Source organism: Physeter macrocephalus, chromosome 19, assembly GCF_002837175.3.
Source record: "Physeter macrocephalus isolate SW-GA chromosome 19, ASM283717v5, whole genome shotgun sequence".
NCBI lineage: Eukaryota > Metazoa > Chordata > Mammalia > Artiodactyla > Physeteridae > Physeter > Physeter macrocephalus.
In genome coordinates, this window is record NC_041232.1 from 4,457,976 (window position 1) to 4,478,223 (window position 20,248).

At 56.6% G+C, this 20,248-nt stretch overlaps 1 protein-coding gene across 2 annotated transcripts; it reads left to right on the forward strand.

The window, feature by feature from the left end:
* Nucleotides 1-498: 498 nt before the first annotated feature.
* Nucleotides 499-8,939, forward strand: LIF (LIF interleukin 6 family cytokine). Of its 2 annotated transcripts, XM_007128652.4 has the most exons (4): nucleotides 499-584; nucleotides 2,818-2,938; nucleotides 4,653-4,831; nucleotides 5,547-6,114. In XM_007128652.4, exons 2-4 carry the CDS (start codon nucleotides 2,920-2,922, stop codon nucleotides 5,955-5,957), a joined length of 609 nt encoding a protein of 202 aa, XP_007128714.1. In that variant the 5' UTR covers nucleotides 499-584; nucleotides 2,818-2,919; the 3' UTR covers nucleotides 5,958-6,114. The 2 variants fall into 2 exon arrangements, with proteins under 2 accessions (XP_007128714.1, XP_054936625.1); XM_055080650.1 differs by lacking the exon at nucleotides 499-584 and having other exon boundaries at nucleotides 2,771-2,938; nucleotides 5,547-8,939.
* The last annotated feature ends 11,309 nt before the right edge of the window (nucleotides 8,940-20,248 follow it).

The following is a 20,248-nucleotide window of genomic DNA, read 5'->3' on the forward strand; positions in this document are numbered from 1 at the left end:
CCAGGCCGGCCCTGGACTCGGCTTCCTGGAAATGAACAGGTGGATGGCACAGCCTCCTGGAGGAGCACCCCCGGCCCTGGCCTGGCCGCCCCCCTCCCAGGCTGAGGGTGCCCTATGTGGGCCTCAACTGTCCCCTCACCCCGAGGCCGGTCAAATCCCCAGCAGGCCCAGTGTGCAGAAGCAGGACAGGCTGGGGATGAAGTCACAGCTGGAAGGGGCCGGGCTGGGGCTGCCACTCCAGGGTGGGGCCTGGGGTCACGACCCTGGGAGCAGGCAGCCAAGAAGGGAGGATGCCTTCCGTGAGGAAGCTGGGGAAAACACACACACACACATAGCAGCGTAGAGAGGGAAGGAAGAAAACAAACTCCAGGAGACCAAAGCTGGCCTGGAGCGCCGCCTGGGCAGCCGATTCCCGGGGACCGAGGCCACGTTGCAGGCAGCTCACGGGTCCGCGGCTCCAAGACCCTGCCCGGCCTGCCCCCGAGAGGCCCGGTGCAGGTGGTGGCTGGACATGGACAGGAGAGGGAGGCTGGGCCTGGGGTGCCGAGGGACCCAGAACACTTGGGGAGCACAGACCAAGTCAGGTACCGTGAGAGGGGAAACTGAGGCAGGGGAGGGGGCCAGTCAGGGCGAGGGTGAAGTATCTTCTAGACTCCGCCCCACTTCCTGTTTCCTGTGGGGTGGGGCTGAGACTACATGGCGTTTGGGAGCGTTTTATAGGGCTGAGGAGGGGTCTGGGCAGCCAGAGGACAGTGCAAGGCCCGGCGAGTCCACTGGGAGTGATGCAGGGGAGGAACCGTGGCAGGAGGGCAGTGGGGCGAGGAGGCGGCCTCCAGGAGAATCAGGGCACCCAGTGAGATACTTGGGCGGGGGAACAGGGAATCCATAGATGGGGCCTCTGTGGGGCCCTGGTCAAATGGATTTGGGGTCCACATCAGAAGAGTCAGGATGAGTCAGACGACAGGGGTCCAGGAGATGTGGCGGGGGGGTCTGGAGGCTGATCCAGAGTTCATGCTCCCTGAGTGCTCAGGCCCTCCTGCAGGAGAGATTGGGCCTGGGGGATTATGAGAGGGAGGTGAGCTGGGATGTCCTGGGGTGTGGGGCTGCCTGAGACAGGCTGGGGTGGCTGGACCTCCTAGGGGCATACACAGACCCCAGAGCAGGTGCGTGAGAGGGGCAAGTGCCAGGTGGGGCCTTCCATGGCCCCCAAGGAAGACACAAGGTGTGGAGCGGCCGGGAGGAGGAAGGAAAGCCAGTGTAGGCTCTACCAGCCTCCTTCCTGCTGGGAAGCGCCCGCTGGGATGGGCAGTTTTATCGCCCCACAGCCGAGGCCCAGCTGGGAGAGCCGGGAGGAAGCAGCCTGGAGAGGGCAGGGCGTGCGTGGGGGGGAGGGGGCACGGCGGCAGCAGGAGGGCTCGTCCTGGCACGGAGAGGGAGGAACTGAACGAACGCTGGGCAGGTCCTCTGGGATGTGGCAAGAGGCGGGAGCTGGGGGCATGGAGGAGGGCTGAGGGAATCCGGGGCCAGGGAAAGGCTGCAGGGCTGCCTGGCCTTGGAGAAGCAGCTCTCCTGCCTCGTTCTCTGGTCGGGGTCAGGTGGGAGGGCTGCAGCGGGGGAGCCCCTGGCAACTTGTGGGACCACATAGCCCCAGATGTGTCTGACCAGCACTCCCCCACCTCTTTTGTTTTGTTTTGAATGCTTTTTGCCAAGGAGGAGTTTCTGTGCTCATTTTGCCCTAGTCCTCACCATTCCTTCCTGCCCCTCCTTACTCATTTATGAATCTACCTGGCCACGACAGACACCAGAATTTGTGACACTGCCTAAGAGACTCCAGAAGCACCTTTTGGGGGCCATAATCATTCTCTAATGCTGAGCCCCAAGGGCCCTCCAAGACATTTTCTGTTCTCCTCAGCCATCCCTGTGTGTCCTGAGGAGCAAACCTGGCTCCAATTGGCTCAGCCTCCTTAAGTCTCTGCTTCAAATGTCCTTTCAAAATGGAAATGCTAGACCACCCTCCCCTGAAGGGTGCAAAGAGTTTAGGTAAACGCCAGACATATCACACCTTCCCAGAATCTCCTCCCCAGGCTCTCCCCAAAGAAGGGAGTCACAGCAACCCCTCACCTCCCATCTTCCCAGCCCCCTCCTCAGCCCCACAGGTACCTGTGGTCATCAGTGCAGGCTTGCTGATGGCAGTCAGGAGGCCTGACCTTGTGGGACCCTGGACAACCTGTCCCCTTGGGAGCCCCACTTTGCCTGGTGGCAGCGGGCAGGTTGGAGGAGGCCACCTCTGCAGTGGCTTCCAGCGCCCACGTTCAGTTTCGCTTTTTTACTGTCTAAAGTCCACACCAGGGCTCCAGCCCCTCTTCCTGGAGCCTCCTTCTCAGCCAAGTCCAGCCTGCCTCCTCCCCACTGACCCCTAAACCCCCTGACCAGAGGGCCACAGGTGGCAGCCTCCGTCTGCTTGCCTAGTTTCAAGCCACCTCCCCAAACCCAGGTGAGTCAGGGCTGTCTGGGGTACCCACTGCCCAGGGCCCCCGATGACTCGGGGACCCTCCTCCCCCTCCCCATCTTCAAACAACTCCCAGGGCAAGCCACGCAGGAAAACCGCAGGGTGTTTTGTTGAAGAGTTCATTATAATTTTATCAATCAAATTCTTAGAAGAGGGAAAAAGTCTGCTCTCGCCACCCTCCCCCCTCACTGCCCCCCCTTCACTCTCACTTTCTTCCATTCATAATTTCCTATGATGCACCTCAAACAACTTCCTGGACGGGGATCCCTGCTAAATATAGCTGTTTCTCTCTCTGTCTTACAACACAGGCTCCAGTATATAAATCGGGCAAATTCCCCATTTGAGCATGAACCTCTGAAAACTGCAGGCATCTAAGGTCTCCTCCAAGGCCCTCTGGAGTCCAGCCCATAATGAAGGTCTTGGCGGCAGGTAAATCCACCCGCCCCGCGCCGGCTTCCGCGCCCCTCCACGGGCGCAGCGGCAACTTGGGGCACTTGGCGATCGTGAGCGGGACACCCACTCGCCGCAGACACACGGACACTTGGGGCGCCCGCGCAGCCCGCCGGGCCGCCGGAGGCGCTGGGTGGCGGCCGGGAGCGAGAGCAGGCACATGGTCCCGGCACCGCGCGCCCAGCCCGCCCTGGGGCCCGCAGGTTGGCGGGCAAGGGAGGGTGCGCCGCAGCCTTCCTCCTCCTCCTCCTCCTTCTCCTTCTCCTCCTCCTTCTCGCTCCGCCGGCTGTCCCTGCTGCTCTTCCCGCTCAACTTTCTCCGGGACTCACCCTCCCTCTTTCTTTCTTTTTCTTTCTTTCTTTCTGTCTTTCCGCTTTCTCTTTTCCAACCGCGTCCCGGGCTGCTCCCTGGGAGGGGCGCCGGCCTCTGAGCAGCTTGCAAACTCCGGCCGGGACGGGAGCAGGTGCCGCCTCCATCTGCTAGTGTCTGGAAAGCTGTGGTCTGTGCTAGGTGAGCCTGGGGTGTGGGGTCCCCCAGCCATCCGGGGGCCTCAGCACTGCCGGGGGATGCTGGGAGGCACAGGGGACCCAGAAGTGAACTTGAGGCTGCCACTGTCCCAGGAGGGGAACCGGCTCCTGCGCGACACCCTTTCCCCCAACCTCATCGGTTCTCCAGCCTCACAGGTCCACCGACCCCAGCCCTTGATGCTTGGGTCACCTGGAAAGCAAGGGGCGGGGGGCGGGGGAGGCGGGAAGCAGGCGCCCTGGGCGGGGGGAGGGGCGATCCTGGACAGGCCCGGACAGCTCTCAGCTCTCCTGTCACCTTTCACTTTCCTTCCTCCCCCGCCCACCTGGCTGCGTGCGACATTTTCCCTTTTTTCTTTCCTGGTTGCACCATTCCTTTGCCCTCCCAAAGGCTCTGGGGACTGAGGGACCCCAGGATTCTCCTTGTCCTAACCCACAACCTGGGGCAAGGACCAGTAGACAGGAGTGGGAGGGCATGGAGGCCAGAAGCAGTACAGAGTGGGATAGGAAGTTTTGAAGAATGACTTGGGAATGGAGGGGGGGCGCAGAACTGCAGAATTGGGGTGGAGTTGAGGGTCCTAGATAGGGGAGTGGCCACACTTGGAGAAGGATAACCACAGAAATAGGGGACAAAGGGCCCAGTGAGACAAAATCATGTGACAGGTTTGGGAGATGAGGGTCAGCAGAAACCTCCCCTCCCCCCGTGGTCCCCTAAGAAGCCCACTCTGGGAGATTGAAGCGTGAAGTAACACTTAGGAATCTGGACCATCCTGGGAGGTGGCGAGGTAGGGGCTGCTCTTTTCCTTGAGACCTGCTGGGGCTGGGGCGTGGTACCCTCCAGCCAGAGGCCAGGATGGTGTCACCCTGGACCCAGCTTCCAGCTGGTAGAAACAGCTCACGTCCTGCCCCCTTGCTCCTGTCAGGAGACAGCAGGGAGTGATAGATGCGAGAGAAGCAGAGACAGAGGGTTAGAGCTCTGGAGAGAGGGGGACAGAGAAGCAGATTTGGTGACATAGTGAAAGTAAGAAACAGCCATGCTGGGCGAAGAGAGAGCTGGAGGCTGAGAGGGGTCACTGGTGTCCCTGAGGGAGACGAGGCGCATCCTCTACCAGGAGACCCCTTGCCCACCCCCACCTCCCTGCTCACGGCTCCCTCCTGCCTGTTCCCAGGAGTTGTGCCCCTGCTGCTGGTTCTGCACTGGAAACACGGAGCGGGGAGCCCCCTTCCCATTACCCCTGTCAACGCCACCTGTGCTACACGCCACCCATGTCACAGCAACCTCATGAACCAGATCAAGAACCAGCTGGCACAGCTCAACAGCAGTGCCAAAGCCCTCTTTATTCTCTACGTAAGTCTCCCCCCAGGGTGCCAAGGAAGGAGGGAGGGAGGGGCTGGGCTTTGCTGCAGGGACCTGGGCTGGCGGGGCTGGTCAGGGAAGGGAAGGGAGGGGGACTGGTCCCACCACACCCAGACTCCCTCAGCTTCCTCCCCACCCCCTGGCCCAGGCTCTGTCACTTGCCTAGGGTGCCCAGTTAGATAGGGGCAGAGCTGTCCGGAGAAGGGGGGTGCCTGGCACTTCTAGCCTTGGGATTCCTCCACCTTGTGGAGGGAGAGGCCGATGAAAGACAGAGAAGGAGGCGGTGAGGTGGATGGGAGGGTGCTGTTGGGAGAGACGGCGGGTTGTGGGTGACAGGGGTGCAGAGCTGCCCAGGAAGAGGGTGAGTGCAGTGGGTGAAAGGGCAAGTGTGTGTGGTGCACACGTTGGAGGTGAGACTGGGTGTTTTCCTTTCTGTCCCCATGTGGTCCTGGTGATTGTGACGAGGAGGATAATTCCTTGCATGGTACAGGCCTGGATGCTTTACCAAGGGAATGCACACCCACAATTACTTCAGGCTCTCAGGACAGTCCCGAGATGCCTACAGGGCAAGTGACTGGGTCCTCATGCCACTGTGTTTGGGGTGGGGGGACTGAAGCCCAAGAGCTGACCCAGAGGCTTGGTGGCAGAGCTGGAACACCCGTCCCTGACTCCCATGTCACCTCCCCTCTGCCCCTCTGCTCCTCAGTACACGGCCCAGGGGGAGCCGTTCCCCAACAACCTGGACAAGCTGTGCAGCCCCAATGTGACCGACTTCCCGCCCTTCCACGCCAATGGCACGGAGAAGGCCCGGCTGGTGGAGCTGTACCGCATCATCGCGTACCTGGGCGCCTCCCTGGGCAACATCACGCGGGACCAGAAGGTCCTCAATCCCAGCGCCCACAGCCTGCACAGCAAGCTGAACGCCACGGCAGATGTCATGCGGGGCCTCCTCAGCAACGTGCTCTGCCGCCTGTGCAGCAAGTACCACGTGGCCCACGTGGACGTGGCCTACGGCCCGGACACCTCAGGCAAGGACGTCTTCCAGAAGAAGAAGCTCGGCTGTCAGCTCCTGGGGAAGTATAAGCAGGTCATCGCTGTGGTGGCCCAGGCCTTCTAGACGGGAGGTCTCATAGCGCACAGTGACCTGAGATCATAGACTTAGGTGGCTCTCAAACTGTGGCCGGGACCCAGAGCAGTGCCAAAGCCAAGTGGGGGCTGCTTGCAGACCCCGAGGGGTTCCTGGCCAGTCTACTCCCCTCCAGGGTGGGCTGTGATGAAGCCAAGCAGAGCCAAACCTCCCAGAGGGAGAACCTATATATGGCACCAACTAGAAGAAGGCGCCCCTTCTTCTGGGAGACTGCAGCCAGGCACCTGGTGTCGGGCTGGATTTCGGCCCCTTCTCATCCCCTCAGCCAGGGTCTTCATGAGCAAACCACACAAGTTGTCTCCGGCGACCCTGACCATGGGGCAAGACAGCAGGGGTCGGGGCACTGCCTGGCGCCCAGCAGAATGACGACTATCAGTGCCTTCGCTGCCCCTTTGGTAGACCTTGAAAGGTCTGGTTGGAACTCAGGCAGCCCAGAGGGGCTGGGATCCTGAAGGATCCTTGGCCCCTACAAGTATGGGGAGTGGAAGGCTAGAAAGGGAGCTCTGGTTTGAGATGCTGCCTTGTCTTGGGTGTGATTGGAGAGCTCAGGCTTAGGACTGTCAGGTGGAAGGTTCCAGAAGGAGGTTGCTGGCCTTCAGGCTCCTGGGGAGGCAGAGAGGCCACCTTCAGGCCTGGGAAGGAAGAGAGGCCCTTGAAAGTCTCGACGGGCTCTTCTTCCTTGAGCCCACAGTCTGTCCTGCTGTCCCAGATGGCTGGGGTCTGGTGGCTGGACCAGGAGGCGGGGTGTGGGGAGGTGGACGGGTTGCAAAGTCAGGTGAGGAGGTTCTGAGGGGACCCAGAGTCCTGTGGGCAAGGGTCTGTAAGGGAGGGGTGGATGGAGTAGTTCAGAGTGGCAGCTCACATCTGAGGCCCACGGAGGCCCCATGAGGTCACACAAAGGTACTTGAGGGGCACCAGAGGCCATCACTGGTCCCCAGAGCAAGGGGACAGCAGAAGTTGAGGTCAGGGTCTCAGGAAGCCTGAGATCCAAGGGTGCTGTGTGTCTGACCCAGCATGATTGTCTATTTATTTTGATGCCCTATTTATATTAACTTATTGGTGCTTTAAATAGCAAAGTTAATTCCCCTTTCCCTGCTCCCTCTCCAACAGAAATAATATGATGGCTTCTTCTGCAGGAGCCGGGGCCAGGCCCTAGCAGGGCTTGGTCTGGAAGTTGAAGATGTTACAAGTGGGATAAGCCTTACGGGTGAGGCTCAGAGTAAGGTCAGGAGCTGAGAGAACTGGTCAGTCTGGGAGGGGACGGGGGACCCGGCTCCAGCCCCCACCCTAATGGTAACTGGCTCTGGGGCTATCAGGACCCTGGCTGCAAGGCAGCCTGGGCCAGTTTGTGGAGTGACTGCCAAGGGGCCTTTTCCCAGGGCCACCATGTTGCTTGGCTCCAAGGGGCCCACTCAATACTGTGTTGTCTGGTGCCCCCTGGAATTGTGCTGTTGGAGGCAACATTCACCATGGAGATGGCACCCCTGGGGCAGTGAGCAAGGCAGCCCTGGTGGCCCACCTGCTGCTGTTTCCTTGTCCTCATGCTGCCTCTAGACTAGCAGTCTAGGGGCCCTGGAACAGTCCTGACCAGCACCCAGCGGGGAAGTGCCTTCTCGGGTGGCCTGAACACCCACAGAGGGCGAGAGGACCTGGCTGGACCTCAGGAAGCTGGACGGCCCAGGGAGGAGGCCCTTGCTCTGGAGAGGAGGACGAGGAGGCCCTGGGATGCAGACCAGGAAGCTGTGGTCCCTCCTGCCCCACCTCCCCCCACACCCCCACCCATGTCTGGGCTCCCAGGCAGGGAACCTGATCCTTTCCTTTGTGCTGGGGCCAGGCTAGTGGAGAAACGCCCTCCAGTCTGGGAGCAGGGGAGGAGGGCCCAGAGCTGGGGCAGCTGCTAAGAGCAGGGTTCTGGCGTCTTCTCAAACCCTGAGCGGGCAGTGAGCCTAGCCGTTCAGCCAGCACGATTTTGGTGCTTTGCACTCACTTTGCACCCCTCTGCCTCCTCCGAGCACTTTACCCGTGCCCATCGGAGGGCAGGTGGGCAAGGCAGCAGGCAGGCCCTGAAGCCTGGGGTCGGGGGCTGGAGGTGGGAGTTGTCCATCCCATTGGCAAGACCGTTTTGTGACGGGTGGTGGAGGAGACCACGATGGTTACATTTTTTCCAACACTGTCTTAACTGAGGGTTAAGACACTGAGGGTCATGCTCAGCCTTGTCCAGGATCTCAGCCTGCTGTCCCCCGTTGCTCTGCTCCTTCAGTGAACGTGGCCTGGAAGGCTTGGAGCCGGCTGGTCTCCCTTCATCTCATCACCCCGTGGACGCAGACTCCCCGTGCCAGGCCCACCTGGGCAGCCTCTGAGGCTCGGGGACCAAGCGATTCTCCTCCCCCAGGCACAGCCCTGGCTCTGCCCCTCACCCTCATCCTCAGTGCTCTTTGTAGAAACTGTCTGGCAGATGGGCACCCACTTTGCACAGCATCTCTGAATTTTGGAGCCTTTGTGTGGAAAAAAGCTTTGCAGGGCAGGAAGCTGTCCACTTCCTCCTTTATCTGGTTTTGACCCACACCTGCATCCTGGGTCATGGCCCCAGCCCGAGGAGGAGGGAGAGGCCGGCAGGAGAGGAGGGGTTAGGACAGTCCTTTTGCAGTTTATCGAAAGAGGGGTATTGGGGACCTTATTTATTTAAAAAATTTTTAAACAAGAAAGCACCACTATTTATTTGTCTCTCCTCCTCGTCCTTCTCCCCCTCTCCTTGTCCCCTCCTTGGGGATGTCTCCCTGATAGAAGCAGTCCAGCTCTGCCTCTCTGGATCTCCAGAATAGACATAGCGTGTGGGGCTGGAGGCCAGAACCAAGTGAGAGGTTAATTTCCCTTCAGATGGTACAGATGTTCTTACTTCCGGATTGCCACACCCCTCCACCCCCCACCCTCCCCCCGCCTGTCCCTTGCCCACACCCAGTACCTGGGCGTCACTCCCATCCACACTGCTAGCTCCGTGCATCCTTCCGTGTTTCCCTCCTTCCTTTCTACTGGAAAGGACTTGGCCTTGGGGGACAAATTCCTCTTTGATGAATGTACCCTGTGGGAATGTTTCATACTGACAGATTATTTTTATTTATTCAATGTCATATTTAAAATATTTATTTTTTATACTGAAGGAATACTTTTTTAAAAAGAAAAAAAGAGAAATTAATAAAGAATCTACTCTTGGCAAGCTTTCCAGATTGTATTCATGTGGGGAGACGGGGCTGGAGGGGCCGGGACCGTCTCTGTCCTGGGCACCCACCCGGGTGGGGCTCTGCCAGGCCAGGGGCGGGCGGGTGGGAAGAGGGGGTGCTTCCACTGGGCAAGGGTGCCGGCATGGGTGAGGGTGGGGTGGGCAGAACGTTGGCACAGACAGGACAAGGTGGGTGGGGCTCCAGATCATGGGGTGCCACCAGGAGGTCCTGTTCGGAATCACGCAGGACACTGGGGCCAGAACCAGGGCTTCTGTTGGGCTCTTCTGGGCCTGAGCAGCTCTCCCACTGCAGACACTGCTGTCCCTGTTCCTGACTCACACCTGGGGACCCCCTTTCCCTGCAACCTTCTTCCCAGCCTCCTGGGACCCCTTCCTTGGGGAACAAGAGAGTTTGGAACCGGATGGTCACAGACGCAGGGACCCTGGAGCAGCCCCCAGTCTCTCCGCGATGCTTTGCTGAGGTCCAGGGCTCCCCCAGCTGAGATTCCTTTAGGGATGTGAGCAGTTTTCTGAGAGCCACCTGCGTGCTCTTTCGTGAATGTTTGTAAGTGTCAGGTCGTGTGTAGGTTTCCAAAGGTGCGTAGGATAGAGTTCACGCCTCTGGAAGCTCCAAGGCGAGTGGGACAGTGAGTGAACACGTGTGTGTGTGTGCGCGCACGTGTGTGCGCGCTCATTGATGGAAGAGGCACAGAGGAGGTGCTGAGCCAAGGCGGAGAGAGTGCTCGCTGCCCGGTGTCAGCAGGGCGCTCAGGCCGAGGTCCTCTGCTTTCTGTGCCATGAAGGGCCTTGACTCACAGCAACACTGGCCTCACCTGGGGGTGATCAGGATGGTGGCATCACCGCCTCTTATTAAAGGGCAGATTTCAATTCAGCAAGTCTTGGGTAGGGAGGGAGCAGATCGTTGCTGAATTGAAATCTGCCCTTTAATAAGATCGCAGGTGATCCGAGTGCGCGTTAAAGCCCAAGAAAGACCGCCCTGCCCTCCTTCCACCTCTCCTCCTGAGTTGACCAAGACGCCAAGTGTAAGTCACCAAGGGCCGCAGGGCGGGCAGCTGCCTGGGAGGGAGAGGCCGGCGGCTTCTGGGAGCCCCCAAACCCACAGCTGTTTCAGTCTTTTTCTCCTGAAGCTCCTGGCAGGGAGGGGGCAGGCTGGCTGAATCCCCCCTCCAGGCCACACCCCCAGCGTCCCCCACTTCTCCTTCTCTCGTGGGAGACAAGGTTGAAGCTTTTCAAAAGAAACCTTTGCTAGAAAACTAGAGGAAAACAAAGCAAACACCAAAGCTCAGACAGGAGGGAAGTACAGGGATATCAGATCCTAAATGCCATCCTGGGGGACTGGCTGGGCTGCCCGGCCCTCGGGGTCTTCCCTCACCTCTGTGGGGAGTTCTCACCCCAAGAGAGGGCAGGTGTTTTGTTCTCTGCCCTGCCCTGGCCAGAGAGAATACAGGGCGGTTAATTGGTCATTGGGTGATCCTCCCGTAGGAGGTGAAACAGTCGGTGGGTGGGAGGAAAGGAGGCCGCCACTCTGCTGGGAAGGCTGTGCCCTTGAGGCCTGGGTCCTTGCCGTGCTGCCACATGCAGTCCTGTGACCCTCCAGAGTGAACTCAGCTCTCTTATCTGTGAAACTGCAAGAGGAATCGGCGATGACTGCTATCCTATCTACTTCACGAGGCTGCCGAAAGGCACCCGAGAGCAGGGAACTCGAAACGCTGTGTGAATTGGCACGGCCAGCCCATCAGTAGGTGGAGATGGAGAAAAGAGAACCCAGTGCCTCAGACCCTGGAGCCGTCTCTGTGGGGGAAAGGGGGTCCTCTTCCCCAGTGAGTGCAGGAGGGAGGAGCTGACAGCTCCTCCTCTCTTCCCCAGTGAGGAAGAGAGGGAGGAGGGCGGACAAACTTTCAGTGAATTGCTCCTCCGACAGTACCCTGAGTCGCAGGCCTGGAGGAGTCCAACCCAGAGAGGAGCCAGGGGCAGCCCAGGCACCCAACTGAGCCTTCTCCCATCCTGGCTCTCGGGAAGTCAACAGGACAGGAGAGGCACCCCCACCCCCTTACCGAGAAGCCAATTGTCAACAGCTATCCCGCTAGAGGCACAATCCCACGGGCTCTGTAATGACCCTGTACTTTACAGTTTACAAAGCATTTTCTCACCCATCAGGAGATCCTCCCAGCCATTCTGAGATGGGACTAGATTACTAGTGCATTTTACAGATGAGGAAACTAAGGCCCCAGGAGGTGAAGGGACTCTGCTGACATCCATCACTCAGCTTGTTGAGAGAGGCTCCTTATATCTGCTCAACCTTACATTCATCATCTGTCCACTTACCTTGTGAAGACTCTACGAGCCAGGCTTTAGACCCAAGGAGCTCAAGGGTCAGTGGTGGAAGAAAGAATTTTCCGGGTCACCTCTGCCCTAAGTTCAGACTAGGCAGAAGGAGAATTATATTATCATGCTAAACAACCACATTTTCAGCAATAAAATTAACATCGTAATGGAAACACTATATATTTATTTCCTTATTTATAGTCCTCTTTGTCCTAAACAGCATGCAAAGCATCTTGCAATAGAAGGCACGTCATAAAAATACTGATAAAATAAAGAGAATCAACATCGGAGAAGACAGAGACAGAGTGAGAAAACTAAGACCACAGAGAGAAAGAAAATAAATGTTTCAGATCACGAGGGGCCACATAATTATCATGGCTGAGCTTCAGAGTTGGCTCTGAGATTCCTGGCAGCTAAAGGAAAAAGGGAAATGTGATCTATTATGCAAATCTCATAGTCAGAAAGGAGGAGGCTTTCTAGAGCCTCAGGGAAAACAGAGCCTGTCCTGGGACTGGGTTCTGAAGGGGATTCCTCCCTTGAGACCCACAGGGGTAGTGGGTGATGTGATGGGCCCTACTGCAGTGAGTGAATTCCTAGGGGCTGTTTCTGCAGCGGTCTCTGCAAAAACTAATCCTTAGCATCCGATGCAGCCCAATGACAGGAATTCTACAAGAGCCCAGGACGACACAGTTACAGACTGGGGCTCTGGCCCGACCCAAGAGTGGACTTCTGAGTCCTGAGGTTGCAGCAGGGGCTGAATATGCCTCAGGAGCACCCCCATCCCCCGAATTTTGAAAAACCTTTTTATGGATGTATAATATGTCTATAAAATGGACATCAGATGACTTCCTCCCTCCTGGAAGAGTCTGTGAGGCTGGAGTGATGCCGGGTGGTGCATGAGGAGAGGGGTGAGAAGGATGCACCATGATGCAGGCAGGGGTTTTGGGGTCGGTGGGCCTTGAGTCTCTGTCCTCGCCTCACTCCAAGGCCACTCAGGTCCCCTGGGGCCCCTGGCTTCAGCGTCCAGGACACTTCCCGTGCCCCCTCCGGCCTGAGCAGAGCCCAGCTTGAATCTGTCCCTTTGACTTGGGGGAAGCACCGCCCTGCCCTGGCCTCAGTTCAGGGGCCAAATATTTCAATTATGAGGACGCGGTCAAGCCTGCCCAATCCAGCCTCAATGACGGCGGTGAGGAGAGGGTATCTCTGGGGGGAGCGGTGGGAGCCGCAGACGGGAGGGGGATGGGAGGCTGAGTGGGGTTTAGGGAGCAGACAGGCCTTCTCCGCTGGCTGAGAACAAAACCACCGGCTGGGAGGAAAATATGTGTGAGACATTTTTGTAATTCCAAGAGGCTCGTCCAGCTCCTGCCCAGATGGTCAATGAATCAAAGCCGGGAAGGGCTCTACCTGTCAGCAGGCTTTCTCCTGGCCCTGCTCACTAAGGCCCCACCTCTCCGACCCCAGCAGGCCAACTGGAACCCTCCCAGTTCCCCAGAAGGACGGTTCTTTGAAGAGTGTGTCACAGGCAAAGACCAGATGCGGGCAGCCCATGGGCAGAAGTCTTGGCATCCTGCTCTGCTTCCCCGCCTTGGAGAGGGGCGTAGCCCGCATCGCCCGCTACAGTGGGTTGAATGGTGGCCCCAAGAAGATATATCCGTGTCCTAATCCCTGGAACCTGTGTGATGGTGTCCATATTTGGAAAAAAGAATCTTTGCAGATGTCATTAAGGATCTTGAGGTGAGATCATCTTGGACTTTTCAAGTGAGCCCTAAATGCAAGGACAAGTGTCCTTATAAGAGGCCCATAGAGGAAAGAAGAGGAGATGGTCACATGAAGGCAGAGGCAGAAATTGCAAGGATGCAGCCACACGCCAAGGAATGCCTGGGGCCACTAGAAGAGGGAGGGAGAATCCTCCCCTGGAGCCTTCCGAGGGAGTTCGGGCTTGCCAACCCCTTGATTTAGGACTTCCAGCCTCCAGATCTGTGAGAGAATAAATTGCTGTTTTAAGCCACCCAGTTTGTGGGAATGTGTTACAGCCGCCCTAGAACACGAACACATCCATCTATCCCCTTGAAGGAGCCCTGCATTTTCATTTTGCAACCACATTGCTGGCCCTGCCCAACTTCACCTTCTCGGCTGACTTCCCCAGTGCCACCTGACCTCTGGCCATGTGGCTTGGTGGTCTGTTAAATGTCCCATCTTTTCACCGTTCCACACATTTGCTCTGGCTCTTGCCTTTTGTCTAGAATGCCCTTCCTCCTTTGTTACATGGGAAATTCTTTGTGGTCCTTCAAGGCCCAGCTCAAATGTCACCTCTTCCATGAAGTTTTCCTTGACTCCTTCAGTTTGACTGTCCTAAGTCCATTTTAGCTCAGGGCTCTATTTCTGTATTTTTGCATTTTGTATTTTTGCACAGGGCTCTAGAATTTGCCAAGCTTTTCCTTTATATGATCATGTTTCACAAGGATAATGATACCTACTATTTTTTGTGCACCTACTATGCACAGAGCATGTACTAGGTAATAGAAATAATAGCTTCCATGTACTGAAGGCCCATGCCAGGCACTTAACCATGTTACACTATGTAAAATGAGTGGAGCACAGACCGCCCGTGTCCACAGCCCTGGGAGCTAAGAAGTACAGAATCTTGGCCCTACCTTGGAGAGGCCCAAATAGAATCTGCATTTCAGTGTGATTCTCAGGGGATTCTGTTCATTCGAGTCTGAGAAGGGCTGACCTACAGCACCCAGCACAGGGACAGGGCTCTGACACCCTGGGTTTGAATCCTGGCTCAGTCCTTTGCAGCTGGGGGAGCTCAAGCAAGTTTCTTCCACTCTCTGGGCCTCATTTTCCTCCTCTGTCATGTGACTCTCCTACAGCCTTTGAGAGAAGTAGACGCCATAATGCCCGGCACATGGGGTAGGTGGCTTAGGTAGCATCTGAATATCCAAGTCCTAGCTGCCTCCCCCTACCCTGCCCACAAGGGCCATCTGTTCTTGATTCATTTTGAGAATTTTTGAAAGCCCCCCGCCATGATGAGCCTGCTAAGGGAAACCTCAGACCTCCTAGAGGCAGCAGAGGAGGTATTGGGGTACAAGGGGGCCTTTTCGTCTTCCCCACTCCCACCCCTGGCCTGGACTGGGGATCCCAATACCCCCAACTCAGTCCAGCCTGCCGCATCCTCTAGTTACCGCCCCTCACCCCAGGGACCCCCGGGAGGTCCTGTTTCCCAGCAGCAGTGAACCCCCAAGGGAAGCGCTGGAGGAGGGGGAGCCGGGCGTGAGGTCAGCCCCAACATCAACCCCTCTCACTTTCCCTGGAGGAGGCCGCTGCGCGGGTTCCAGCCCTGGGGGAGGTCTGTCCCCGCTCCAGGGCCAGACCACAGGCAGCCACACTGGGCTGCTGCCAGGCTGGGGGGAGGTGTTCTCAGCCCCCAAACTCCTCTCCGTCTGGCCCTCAGGACCCCTCCCCGACCCCAGATCCAAGCAACCACCAAGGGCTCTTCCAAGCAGGTGAGGTCATTCTCTCCACCAGACCAGCCTGATGCAAAGAAGTCAGCCACCCGCGTGGCAGGATTCCCACACCCCAAGTCCCTGGTCCAAATCTTCTCTGCCAGCAGCAGCCCTGGGCCCCCCATTCCCTCCACTTCATTCCCTCCAAGGGGTCCTCAGGAGTTGGCCCCAAACACCTGTTGGGGGAACAGACCCCCCTGACCACCCTCCAGAGTCCGCGTGGGTCCATGAGAACAGGCCCAGAGTGGGTGGGCCTTTGAACAAGCTCGGGGCACAGACAGGTGCCAGAACCCCTGGCTCCAGGCATCATTCTCTGCCTCCAGAACTCAGGCTGCATTGACTAAGTTTATTCTGTGCTCACAGCTTTTATCACAGCTTGGCCAAGACAAAGTCTTTCTTCGGTTTTTTAGGGTTTCCCAATCATACTGGTCGGGATGCCCAGAATGTTTTTGCCAAAAGCCTGGGGAGGTTCGTGGGCCTCTGGAGGGTGGGTAAGTACAGGATCCCCCAGGAGACCTTTGAGGAGGTTCAAATCTCAGTTAGTCAAAAGCAGTAGATCTCAGCTGGGGTGGTTTCGTCCCAACTCACACCTCCCCCGGCCCCAGGACATTTGACAACATCTGGAGACATTGCTGGCTGTCACATAGAACTAGTGGATGTGCTCCTCACTGGCATCCAGTGGGTAGAGACCAGGGGTGCTGCTAAATATCTTATAAACCACAGGACAGCCCCCCTTGCAAAGAATCATTGGCCCAAGTGTCTATGGTGTGGAAGCTAAGCCCAGGTCAAAACGAATCCATCAATCAACCCATCATCTCTCAGCATCTAATCTGCTCCCAGAAGATGCAGCCCCCCGAAACTGACTGGATCCGCAGCTTCAGGCCTTGTGTGTGAGCACATGCATATACACACACGTGCACACACACAGGAAGTAATCAGAGAGGTCAACAACAATGCAAGTTCACACACAGACGTGGTGGGCAGCTCTTGGAAAGCTCAGAGGATGGGGAGGCAGGAAGCCTACATCCTGGTTCTGGGCAGGCGTCCCCGTTACTGTGTGCCCTGGACCTGCCACTTTACCTCTCTGAGCCTCAGTTTTTGCATCACAGAGACTGGTTTAGGAGAGCACAGGCTTGCAGCCAGACTGCCCTGGGATTGGACCCTGGCTCTGTCCCTCACCAGCTATGGGAACCTGGGCTCCTTACTTCCCTCTCTGAGTCCCCATTTCCTTGTATGTAAAATGGGGACCCCATGTCCTACCTCACAGGGCTGCTGGGAAGATGAAAGGAGATAGTACACAGAAGGTGCCCAGCCCAGAGCCACCACCTGGCAGGCACTGCATTATGGCGCTCTTACCGGACACTTCCGAGGTTCACACCAACACAGTCTCCACCAGGGTTGGCACACTATGACCCACCAGCTTAGGGTTGCAGATAAATCCAGGATGCTACCACTCAAATTTAACTGGATGTCCAGTATTTTTATTTGCTAAATCTGGTCAGCTGTCTGCTTTTGTAAATAAAGCTTTATTGGGACACAGACTTGCCTGTTCATTGACACATTGTCTCGGTCTGCTTTTTGTGCTACAATAGAGTCAGTATCCAACAGAGACCTTAATGGTCTGAAAAGCCTAAAATAGTTAGTATCTGACCCTTTACAGAAAAAGTTGCTGAGCCGTGGGCTAAGTTGGGAAATGATTGCCTCAGGGCAGTTGGGGGGGGTGTCTGGACCCCAAGGAGGAACTGCCCCCCTTTCTGGGCAGTGGGTGGAGAAGGTATGTGCAGAGGATGGTGGGCCCTTCTGATTACCTTGCTGGCCGCAGCCTGCAAGACATCAGAAAGAGCCTTGGCCTCAGGGGACGGGGGCCTGGGTTCTAGACCTGGCCCTCCACTGACTTTTGATTGACCTTGGCAAAATCCTTTCCCCTCTCTGGACCCAGTTCTTACTTCCTTCATTTGTTCAACAGATGTTCATTAAACGCATGCAGTGTGGCAGATGCCACCGGACATGTGTCCCTGCTCTCAACACGGCTTCAATTCAAGCTGAGGTGAGAGAAAATGAACAAGCCCACACGTCCCCAAGCTGGTGTCAGCAGGTGAGGAAATTATGAGGATGCTGTGGCAGAGCCGGGTGGTGGGAGGTGATGTTTGAGTGGAGACCATGATGGAGGCGGAGCCTCGATTGCCCCTCCTGCTACCTCCTCGGGGCTGCCCTGGCTGCATAGAGCAGGAATGGGTCAACTCTGGCCAAGAGGCAACATTTTTTTGAAACCCCTTTGTGTAAGACCCCTAAGAGAGGGGCCTTTCATCTCTCCTTCTGATTTGGAGAGGAGAGGCCGCCGGCCAGTAGGGCTGCCGCCTGGGGGATTGGCGGGGGTTGGGAGGGGGGTTGGGTAGTGGAGGAAAGCCCGAATTCTGACCATGGCCAGCAGCTACCTCCCTTCTGTTTTCCTGCGCCCATTCCCAGGAGTGTCCTGTCCCAAGCCCACAGATGGCCAAACTGGCCTGATCCCAGTGGCCAGGCCAGGGGACCAGGAGGGCTGTGCTAGAGGGGCTTCCTGCAGGGCACAGCTCAGAGCCCCGGGCCAACCAGCAGCCCTGGGCAAAGTGGGCCAGAGGCTCCTCCCAGCCGTGGCTTGTCCTCCTCCAAGGGCCTGGCCCCGATGTCCTGGGAGGTAAGGAACCCGGCCCAGCCCTGTCTGGATGGGAGCGGTGGTTGACAGGGACTGTGACAGCCGTCAAACCTGGCATATAGCCCCACCCACGCTCCCTGTGCCCCTAGGACCCCCCGCAACATTGTTTGATACCCTCTTCCACAGAGGAGCCTCTCAGTTCTGAAATCTTTCCTCTGGACTGTTTTTCCTGCCGGATTAATCTGATGAACAAATTACCAATGATTATGGCTTGATGCTGTGCCAGGGGTGCTGGTGGCCCCATGGAGACACCACTAGGTCACACATTTACATTTTAATTGGGGTCTTCGGAGCCCTAAGGCAAATGAGTGACTAATGGTGGAATTTTAGACACATGGCAAGTCAGTGGGGGGATAAGACCCTTGGATTATAGTGTATATAAAAAAATAGTTCCTTACAGGTGAGCAGGGCTATAAAATTTATGAATGTAAAACTCATTTCATAGGCATTCATTTATTTAATTTCCTAATAACCCGATTGGAGAGGCAGGTCTCATTTGAGACTTTAATTCACATATTATTCAGTGCCTGGCTCTGTGCCGGCTACTAGAGCCGGGGATGTGGGTGCGTGAAAACACAAGAGCCCTTTTACAGGGAGGCCATGTGGTCACTGTAATACAGAAGACAACTGACTCAAAGGAGGCAGCGAGGAGGAAATGGAGGCTCAGAGATGTGGTGCGCATCCCTGCAAGGGATCAGCGTGGCCCACTGGGGATGGGGGGATCCACTGCTCTCCACCCTCAGGGGAAGCTCACTGGTGTTCAGAGAAAGAAAGGACTTTGCATCAAAAAAGTTTGGGAAACCCTGGGTTAAACAAAATCAAAAAGATGTCTTCGTTGTGGGACTTCTCAGAGCCTTTAGGACAGTCAGGTGGGAGGGGCGAGTGCAGCATGTCCATAGATCTTTCATAACTATATTCCGTGGACACGGTCTGGAAAATGCTGATCTGCCCACTGCCTTTAATGTCCTGTTAGGCATCTTTCCCAGAGGCCGCCGCCTGCCTGCCCCACACGAACTCTGTCTGCAGACCTTTTGTCTTCCACTTCCCTAGACTTCTGGCACGACCTGGGCTTCCTGAACAAAAAGGGAGACAGAGGGGAGTCAACAAGGCACAGGTCTTTCTGCCCCAAATCTCAGCTTCATCTCACACCTGCTAAGCCAGGGACCGGAGCTAGACTCCAGGGCAGGGCACATGGCACCCTTGTGGGGGGTCCTTGCAGAGATGCCCCCAGCCACACTAGGCATGGCCCCGGGGGCCCTAGTCAAGGCTGGGGCCCGAGTAATCTTTCTAAAACACAAATTGGCCGATGCAGCTTCTGCTTAAAACCCTCAGTGTCTCCCAAGGACCCTCAGGAGCAAGTCCAAAGCCTTACCTTGTGCTCTGCCCACCCCTGAGCCTCATCCCCCATCACTTCCTGCTCTATGCTCCAGCAAAACCAAACTGCTTGCGGTCCCCAGGACATGCCATGCTTATTCCTGCTTCCCTGCCTCTGTACATCCAGTCTCCGTGTCTAGAGCAGCCTTAGCATTATCCTTCCTCTGTATCATTTCATTCCTGAGAAGCCTCCTAACTGGACCTCTTCTCCTGTGAGAATTCTCCCTGCACCCCCAAGCTGGTGTCTCCTCCATATTCTAAGAAGTGATCTTATATGTGTCTATCTCCCCAGGTAGACCACCCCCTGTTCTATCCCTCTGAGTCCTCAGAGCTGTACAGAGGACCATTCCATGTCCGGCACTCACAAATGTGTACCAACTCCTATGTATCAGGAGACACATGGGGTCCCCAGTGGGGAGTGCAAGACCACAGACTGGCTGTGTGGCTTTGGGAAAGTTCCTGGACCTCTCTGTGCTTCTGTCCTCTTCTGTAAGTTGTGGTCACTCTGAGTTGATAGACGTATAACATAGAACAATGTCTGGCCTGTGCTAAGAGATATGCCTGTTATGCTATGCTGACAATGGTGGCATCAATACCAGGGTCCCTGTGCTAGCTCTGTCACTGACTGGCTGGCCGTGGGCAAGAGCCTTTTCCTGGCTGAGACTCAGTGTCCCCAACCTCAAAACAAGGCCATAGGATGGTTGATCCCTGTAGTGGGTTGAATGGTGGTCCCCCAAAAAGGTACATCCACATCCCAGAACATGTCACTGTGACCTCATCTGGAAAAGGGTTCTTGCAGATATAATAAGTCAAGGATCTCTAAATGAGATTATTCTGGATTATCCAGGTAGGTCCTAAATCCAATGACAAGTGTCCTTGTAAGAGAAAGGCAGAGAGGGAATTCCCTGGTGACCTAGTGTGTTAGGATTCTGGGCTTTCACTGCTGTGGCCTGGGTTCAGTCCCTGGTCGGGGAACTGAGATCCTGCAAGCAGCACGGCATGGCTAAAGGAAAAAAAAAAAGAGGGAGCGAGAAAGGCAAAGGGAGATTTGAGACACACAGGGAAGAAGGCCATGTGAAGACAGAGACAGAGATTGGAGTGATGCAGCCACAAGCTAAGGAAA

Excerpts from the sequence above, each read along its gene's own strand:
- LIF (XM_007128652.4), top strand. Across the intron at positions 4,832-5,546 it reads AAGCCCTCTTTATTCTCTAC|TACACGGCCCAGGGGGAGCC; the intron begins GTAAGTCTCCCC and ends TCTGCTCCTCAG.